The sequence below is a fragment of the Miscanthus floridulus genome, chromosome 9, assembly GCF_019320115.1.
Source record: "Miscanthus floridulus cultivar M001 chromosome 9, ASM1932011v1, whole genome shotgun sequence".
In the NCBI taxonomy this organism is placed as follows: domain Eukaryota; kingdom Viridiplantae; phylum Streptophyta; class Magnoliopsida; order Poales; family Poaceae; genus Miscanthus; species Miscanthus floridulus.
In genome coordinates, this window is record NC_089588.1 from 31,998,774 (window position 1) to 32,007,754 (window position 8,981).

Below are 8,981 nucleotides of genomic sequence, written 5' to 3' on the forward strand. Positions count from 1 at the left end.
GGGCAAAATCACATGGAAAACTAGTCTTTTTTAACTGAACTGAACCTTTGTAAAAGGAACAAGGGTAAAATTTGCCTTTTTTTTTGAAAAAAAAACAAAGGCAAAACCAAAAGGTTAATAAATAAGGGTAAAATTAAATTAGACCCCAAAACAGGGGAAAAAAACGCTTAGCCCCATATATATGGTTGATTTGTGAAGCAGATGAATACATGGAGGATGTTGCCGTAACGTAACATGTGGTGCTACTGCAATGCTAGCGCAGTAAGCTATGCAGCTCCTTATGTGCAAGGTTCTTTTACACACTGTACATGTTGGCAGAAAAGTAAAACTATATCTCTGTGTAAATCTACATATGTACAGCAATAATAAAAAAAATTCTAGTGTCTATAGTGCCTTCTGGTCCAATCTCTCGTTCCAGTTGAGGCACCTGATCAGGCTGCGGAACCAATCACACGTTTGGTCAGATTTATTAACAGTTGGGAGCGGGTGCTGACTCATGGATATACGAACTGAATCTCCTCTTGACAGTTGCTGCCTCCTTTTGCCATCAAATGAAACCCATGCATTGCTTCTTGCCTCATCTGGTATCTGGTAAAGTTGCAAGTGCAATGGCAATCCAATAACGGTGCAAAGTTCATCAGTCAGCAAACCAAGGTATGTTGTGGGGTAAAACTTGGCGAGCTAAAATGTTTGTACAGTACGTTAATTGAGGTTGCACAGAAACAATAGACATCTCATTAGTTGTTCAGTACCTTTAATTCAAGCCGGGCAGAATCCGGAAGGATGACAGGTTTAAATGACAGTGAGTGAGGGCAGATTGGAGTAAACAGCATGCATGGGACATTTGGATGAACCTAGACAAGAAAAAACAAAATGACCATAGTGAATACTGTTCATTCAATTGATATGTAGGTATGCACAGGAGGAAACAGTTCAGAGCTTAACACACATGAATGCAACAATACACTGTAAAAGCAAACAAACAAGGCATAGCACTGTTTCTAATTATTGAGCCTTGACATCTGCAAAGTGTTTTTTCTCCATAGAAACATGACATGGTAGACATTATATCTGTGTAACCAAAATATTGTCATTCCATGTAAAAGCAACAGCCCTATGCTTCATAAATTTGAAATATCCTTTTGTTACATGGAGCGAAAAGCATTTGAAGAGACAGGTCACAGGTGTCATCATGGCACAGGAAAATGTACTTTCCCATGTCATGATATGGTTTAATAATGGTTATAACTTGTAAGAATTAACCTACCATTGATCCCCCTGCTGCAGTAGAATATGCTGTGCTGCCAGTTGGTGTTGCAACTATCACCCCATCAGCTTGCACCTAGATATATTTTTGAGTTAGGAAAGTTATGGAATGTTTAAACAACAATACTGAATTTATCCATAAATACTTGTACTGAACGGAATAATATAATCTTCAGGGGTAGGAGGGTTAACTGTAGCAGGCTGGCTCAAAGTGTATCTACATTAGTATTCCAACAATTAGCTGGCAGCCAACAGTTCATGCAATCGATATATTATGCAAGAAAGTAAGCAGTAACTAATGACAGTTAACTTGGAGAAAACTTGAAAGTTGGAACATAAAGTCAATACAGATATCCTTTATCATCGGACAATATTTTGCGAAAACAATCATATGAACAGTAGTTAAAAAAAAGGTAATTATGGCTTCTATAGTTCAATGCAGCTGTTGACTTGGTCAAGCATAATACAGCTGAGAAAAAAAAAAGCCTAACTTCATGACTCCATCTATTGAATTACAAAGCAGAAATATATAAAATAAACTATTAGATACACAGTGGCATGCAGTCACCAAGTGACAAGATGTAAAGAGAAAGAGATACATCTTTTTTCTAGGACTTTCTGAATCATACCTTAGTGATAAGGTGGTTATGCTCATAACACTCAATTTTTGATAGGTATGGATTGGAACCTCGATCAACAACAACTTCATTCAGCACATCAAACACTTTACCAGGCATTGCTTTTCCTTTACGAAAGATCTCACATCTTAGACGCATTCTAAGGGTTATATAAACTCCAAGTGTGTTGTTCCCATGGATTAAATCTCTCAAGTCTTGTCTGAAACCTTCGAACTGAGGTGAATAAAATGATAATATGCTTAGTTTCGACACAAAAGCAGCTTAGTCTGATAAAATTATCTCTGAGAGAATATTAAAACGTACATTATGTGAAGTTAAGAACCCAAGAGATCCAAGATTGAAGGAGACAACAGGTGGTACAGAAGTTCTAAATAGGTTTGACGCATGCAAAATGAGTCCATCACCACCCAAGCATGTAACAAAATCAACTCGCTCATGAAGGTCACTGATTTAAACACAAAGCACTGTTAGTAAATAATAATATGAAAATATATGCACCTTCGCACTTATCACAAACATAAATGCTGACTTTGTACCTGGTATCTTGAGTATAGAAGGTTTGCACAAAACCATAACCTGGAATTCTAGCAAATGTATCATGAACATCAGGTTCCACAAGAACATTCATCTTTTCTTGATGATGCAGAAATGAAGCAACCTGAAAAGGAAGTGATTTGAAGTTTAGAATGCCAAATGCTATGTATTTTGCTGAACAAAGAAGAGAACTACTGCATATAAGACCATGAATTGTGTAGACAAAGTGACTATTAGAACAGCTCTGAAGAGAATTAAACTAAGACCATCTTTGCCTTTTTTTAAGATATGTTGCCAAAATTGATGCACTGAAATCTTTATCGGTTGCTTAGCCACAGTTCCAGAATCACACCAAAGATTAACCCTACATGAAATGAGATCCTCCAGTACCTCACTAGAACAGGTTATGGTATCCAATCAATGCAATAACCAGCCAAAGTCCCTGTTTGTGTATCCCAGTTCTTCATACAGTTCTTTTAGCTTTAAAGCGAAGCCCTTAATTGGCAATTGTTAATCGACTAACATGTTTCAACAAACTAAAACTAAAGAAAAACTTTAAACTATGCAAGAAACGACACATATATGTTCACTAACTAATTGTCTGTCAGGTACAGTCCTTAGATCTCTATTAATCTATTTTCCTACACCTTACCACAAAATAGTTATGTACTCGGTGAAAACAACAAAGTACCTCCAGAACATGAAACCATTTTCATGCACAAATTTCTCAAGTAGCAAATTCATTATATATGTCAAGAACCCTAAGCTTCCTTGAGATGAGTAATCCATTGATACCAGATACAAGAAATTAATACAACCTGTGTTGGTATCTGAAGGATCAAGGAAAAAACAATATATATGCTCTAAATGGAAATTTGACATTCACCTCTTTAGCTTCTTCCATGAGCTCATTGCCTAATTTCTTCAAAAGTAAGACAGTCTTTGGAGGTGATTTCCACATAAGCATCTGTTGCTGGGTACTAGGATGCGTAAAAGCCAGAGATGATTCTGTTACTTTTTCTCTAGTACAAGAAAATCCATCTGTACGTACTAGAAACATCTCTGCTTTTCTTCTTGACTGGAGTCTAACGACACCAGTTGAAGAAGCACACATATTTCCATCAACATTATCTGATTTGTTTCTCTCAAGATAAGGGGCACCATTCTTTTCAGCAGATTTTTGTGATCCAACCTGAACCTTTCCATTAGAACTGCTCGCAGATGCTCTAGTATCAACAGTAGCGACTGAAACTTCTGTTTCCTTTTCCTCAATTAATGAGGAGGCTCCATTGTTGGAAGGTTTTCCATTAGTGATACCTGAAGCAACTGATAGAATATAATCATTGTCAAATGATTTCCCATTTGAACTTTCCAGAACTGTAAACTCTGCTGCTTCATAGTCAATGGTTCCATTACGCTCCGCGCTGAGATTTTGTTTTCTCCTTGAGACCAGCAAGCTACTTGATCGTCTCCTAGAGTTCAGAACAGATTTTGGATAAACCTTTTTGCTTCTAAAAAACTTGGTCATCTCTTTTCTAGAGAAAACATCACAAGTAGGAAATTGTGCTTTAAGGGGGTTACTCTCCAGTTTAAAGTTTGACAAGAGTTCTGCCCCGGTGCCAGGCATTTCGCCTTGTTGAGTGCTTTGATCATTGGAAAGGGCATTAGTGATCCTCCAGATTATGACGAGCTGTCTCTATGTCTATCTCACATGATTCCCCATTGTTCATGGTCCTATCAGATTCCGTTATCGTACCATTTTCAGTTCCATTCGTAGAGGAACTTGGGCTGCCCGTGCGCTGCATGGTCTCGTAACTTGTCAGGACCTTACCATTCCCATTTAGAGAGTGATTTTGGACAGCCCATCTCTCTGAACGAGTAACATACTGTTTCCATCTTGAGACCATTGCAGACGTCCTAGAAACACCTTCTTTGCTATGGAGATAAATGGGCTTCTTTGCGCCATCTGACACAAGAGCTGCAAATTGCTGAACCTGTTCAGCTGATGGTGCAGTTCCAATCTCAACTGGCATATTCACCACCTCTATCTTCCCAGATGAGACAAGCTTCCTGAACTGCTGAAAGGTACAAATCATCTTTAACATCTTCTTCACGGAGATCAACTATAGTTTTGAATCCCTTTTCTAGTAGCCATGCCAGTCCCTCCTCACTGACTTGCCCTCCCCTCCAAAATGCAACTTCTAGCTCATCTGTTCCTGAATCATCTGACACAATCGAAAGGTACACCGGAAACCAATTTGCAAATAATGTCGGACATGGATAACCATCAGGCCTTGGGAAACCTGCATCGTAACAAGCGTTCTTCAACCTCTGCAGCTTCCTCCATACGTCCAATCCCCCTGGGCTCACTCGGTCCAAGGTAGCTGGCAAGCGCCACCTGCATACTCTCACAGCAACGCTTCATGTCTCCACGGAACAAGGCAAGCGGTGGGATCCTATCAGAGGTGCTGTCCTCAGATCCCTGGAAGGCACCTGCAACACCTGACCTCCCTGAGAGCACCTCATTCCTTCCCCGGTTCAGCAACGCCAGCATGCAGCCAAGGACAGCAGCGACCTTGTCTTCCAGCACTGGCAGATCCTCTGACTCCACATCATAGCGTACAGGGCACTCTCCTGTCTCTGGATCACAGAGTGCTGACATGACCGTGGTGTGGAGCTGCTCGGCAGCACGGAATATTCGGCAGTAGGCCTCAATCTCCGCGATGTCACCAGGCACCGGACCGATCCACAACAACTGGGACAGGTCCCTTGTGTGAAAATTCTACAAGAAACCATTCGATCCATCAAATACAGCATCATCGTCTCATCCATGACAAATGGAAGTAGGAAAATACTCAATACAAAATTGGCATGGAGCTATCAATGCAAGCAAACAAGAAAGGAAATCCAAGCTCATGTCTAGCATCATATTGCACTGCAGAACAAAATTCCTCCCAAGAATCAGGATAAACTACTTGATGAGCAAGTACAGGCCAACAGCTATATTTCGTACAGAACTAGGAAAGCTACTAATCAATGTTGTTGAACTAGACGCTGTCGAAGACCCCAGAAGCGCGTTCGGAGCTGCTCCCTAACTGTTTCGACGAGATGCTCTGTGCTCCCCAGCTGTTCGACGAAATGCTCAAGAACGGGGAAGGAGGGCCAACCAACCTGGGAATCGAGCCCGATCCGGGAACCGAAGGACGACGCCCGCGCGGCGACGCCATGGCGCGCCGCCCCCACCGCCGCCGATCGCCACCAGCACCTGCCGGCGACCCAGGCGATTCGCACCCCGCCGACAGACGCAGCCGGGAGCTTGACGGGCCCGTGCGGAGCGCAGACGTCGAGCATCAAGCCAAGCGCGGCGCCGACGGCGGGGAGGAGGGCTCGGAGCCAAGAAAGGCCGGAGCTTTGCGCGGGGGCAGCCACGAGCTCTCGTCGAGGGAGCGCGGCGGCGTCGCTGTCGTGGCGGATGTTGTCCCGGCGAGCGCCCCGATGGCATCCACAGGAACGGGAAGCGAGGGCCTAGAGATCAGAATTGACTGGATTGTCGTGGTTGGTTCGTGAAAAAAGCCGTGGCCTTTGAGGGAGTGGAATCGTCGAAAACAAGGGGTGAAGGTGAAGGTGAAGGTGAAGGTGAAGGCAGGTGCGCCATTGCGATTGTGTGCACACTTGTTCCTCCTGCAACTGCCAAATGGAGCACAGTAGCACACACAGTACACAAAAAATGTTTGGAAACAAAATGTGGCTGGAAAAAGGGGAGACGGAGACGGAGGAAAGAGGGGAAGATGGAACCATGAGTTGAGATGAAAACGGGAGACAGAGGAAAGACGTGAAAACAGAACCATGAGTTGAGAATTTGAGATGAGTGAGGTTTCTTTTTCTGAAATTGACGTTCTTGGAGGGTTGCTAAATGGATGAGGTTTGAGTTGTGGGGGATCCCGATCGTGGACCACAATGTGTGGTTGAGTTTGTAGATTGGTCTGGGTTCTGGTAAAATGGATGCCGTAGGGAACTGGTAGGTTAGTTTTGGTTTCAGAGATATTTCTTCATCCGCTAACTCTTAGACATCTCCAAGAGTTTCCAAAATTCGCTATCAATTTAGATTTTTTTGTAAGATTAAAAAAACTCTTCAACAGCTCCCTGTCTCAACCCCCAATCTTGCTGCACATGGGAAAAACCATCCAATCACACAAAAATATACGCACGTGTATTGTTCTGCCAATCTAAAGGTAGAAGGACGTGAAAAAATTAAAAAGTAGAACAAAGTTCCCAATACAAACGCACAAGAGAGAAATAACGTATAAAAATAGTTAAAGAGATTTATAAATAGTTCGAAATTCTGGAAGCAAAATTACTTCCATATTTTAGAAGCAATTTTATAAATTGTTGGAAGAACCCAACAAATATGCTCCCAGCATTTTTCAGCCGAGCATGGCTGGCGTCAGGACGTTCGGACGCTAGCCCCCGCCCGGACGCCCGCGCGTACCTACATGCCCCACTTGTTGCACGCGCCCGCATGCGTCTGATGCTGCTGCGCACCTATGATGCTGCTGTTGTGCCCGCTTTCTGCATGCGCCCGCATGCGCAAGATGCTGTTGCACGCCTACGCATGTTGCTGCTGGGCTGCACACGCCCGCATGCGCCTGCTGCGCGCCTAGGCATGCCCGCTTGCTGCTGCTTTGCATGCTACCCACTAATGAAAACACATGCAACATGAAAGCACTCCGCAACATACGTCTGAAACATTTGAAACATACGCTTACAACAAATGTGCATAGCCAATGCAACATATGCAATATCCAGATAAAACACTTGCAACATATTTCTGAAACAGCTGAAACATTTGGAACATACATGTATAGCCATTGCAACATATGCAACACCAGATCTACTTTTGCAACATCCAGATAAAATATATGCAACGTACATCTAAAACGCATGAAACATATGGTTGCAAACATGTGCTCATCGATCTACTTGCTGCCACCCAATGGAGCTCGTTGATGCAGTGCGGGGGAGCACAACGCGAGGCACGGGCAGCGCGCAACGCGAGGCCCGAATGGGGCGCAAGCACAAGGAGTGAACGGTGCGCAACGCGAGGCGTGAGGCGGGTTCGACTCGAGGCGCGAGGAGGAGGGGCACACGACGCGAGGCGCGCACCATTGCGATTGTGTGCACACTTGTTCCTCCTGCAACTGCCAAATGGAGCACAGTAGCACACACAGTACAAAAAATGTTTGGAAACAAAATGTGGTTGGGAAAAGGGGAGATGGAGGAAAGAGGGGAAAATGGAACCATGAGTTGAGATGAAAAGGGGAGAAGTAGGAAAGAGGAGAAAATGAAACCATGAGTTTAGATGAGCGTTGAATTGACGTTCTTGGAGGCTTGCTAAACGGATGAGGTTCGAGTTGTGTGGGGATCCCGATCGTGGACCACAATGTGTGGTTGAGTTTCTAGATTGGTCTGGGTTCTGGTAAAATGAATGCCGTAGGGAACTGGTAGATTAGTTTTGTTTTTATTAGGGGGTTTTCTTCAAACCTATCTCTGATTTTAGATTTGTCAATACAAATAACACTGTGTTTGGATGTTGATATTGGGCCTTAGGAAATGGCATTGGCATTGGATAAATCCAAATAAATGCCGCTGTTTGGATGGCTTGGGATTTAGAATTCGAAATCAACTTCAATGTCAAAAGGATATTCACTAGACCTGCTCCCCCTCAACCTCAATGTAGAGCCATGACCCTCTGTATTGGGGGGAATTGGTCTACGCTCGAGAAAAGGAAGGCACATGTCCTCTTCTTCTTCCTCCGGCCGGCGTCCCTCCTCTTCTTCCTCATAACCAGTGCCCCTCCTCTTCTTCCTCTCGTCCGAGCCAGGTGGCTGAGCAGCGCCGTGAGCTTGCACGAGGCGGGCGGACGGTCGCGAGCTCACATCCGCACCATTGGGGCCATGCCTGAGCACGTCGCCGGCGCTACCGAGCCCAAGCCCCTCCATGGCGTCCACGAACCCGCACCCATTGCCCTCCTCCATCGTTGTTATCTCTGGCCATCCCTCCGACGGCACATCTCGATCCACGCCGACTTCCACGTTGCATCTTCCTCGCCTCTGGCGACATCCTCGCATCTTCCTCGCGCGGCTCATCTTCTTCCTCACGGGCAGCGGTGCGTGAATCGCGCAAGGCTGGTGGGTAGGCGGCAGCGCGAGCTCGGGCGAGGCGGGCGGGTACGCGGCGGTGCGAGTTCGGACGCGGGCAGGTAGGTGGCGGCGCAAGCTCGGATGCGGGTGGGTATGCGGTGGGACGAGGTGGAGGCGCTGCTGATTTCCAATTTCATAGAATGGACATCAAACATGATTTGCTATTTGCCATGTCACTGTATTCCTAATAGCAATTTCATATACATCCAAACATGTGAATTGGTATTGTAGTCCATTTTCAAAGCTAGTCAGATTTGGTATTCGTGCTCAATTCAATTCCAGTCATCCAATACGTACATCTAAACAGACCCTAAGTCTATTTTGCAACTTAACTTTTATAAGC

The 8,981-nt window shown here is 44.5% G+C and overlaps 1 protein-coding gene across 1 annotated transcript; it reads right to left on the minus strand.

The window, feature by feature from the left end:
- Window positions 1-231: 231 nt before the first annotated feature.
- LOC136483631 (probable NAD kinase 2, chloroplastic) lies at window positions 232-6,240 on the minus strand. Its single transcript, XM_066480745.1, is given in 11 exon segments — window positions 232-588; window positions 753-854; window positions 1,268-1,342; window positions 1,896-2,117; window positions 2,208-2,349; window positions 2,441-2,562; window positions 3,325-4,110; window positions 4,112-4,501; window positions 4,503-4,796; window positions 4,798-5,220; window positions 5,610-6,240. Coding segments are annotated over 11 exon segments (2,940 nt in total). The 5' UTR covers window positions 5,790-6,240; the 3' UTR covers window positions 232-384.
- Window positions 6,241-8,981: the final 2,741 nt, after the last annotated feature.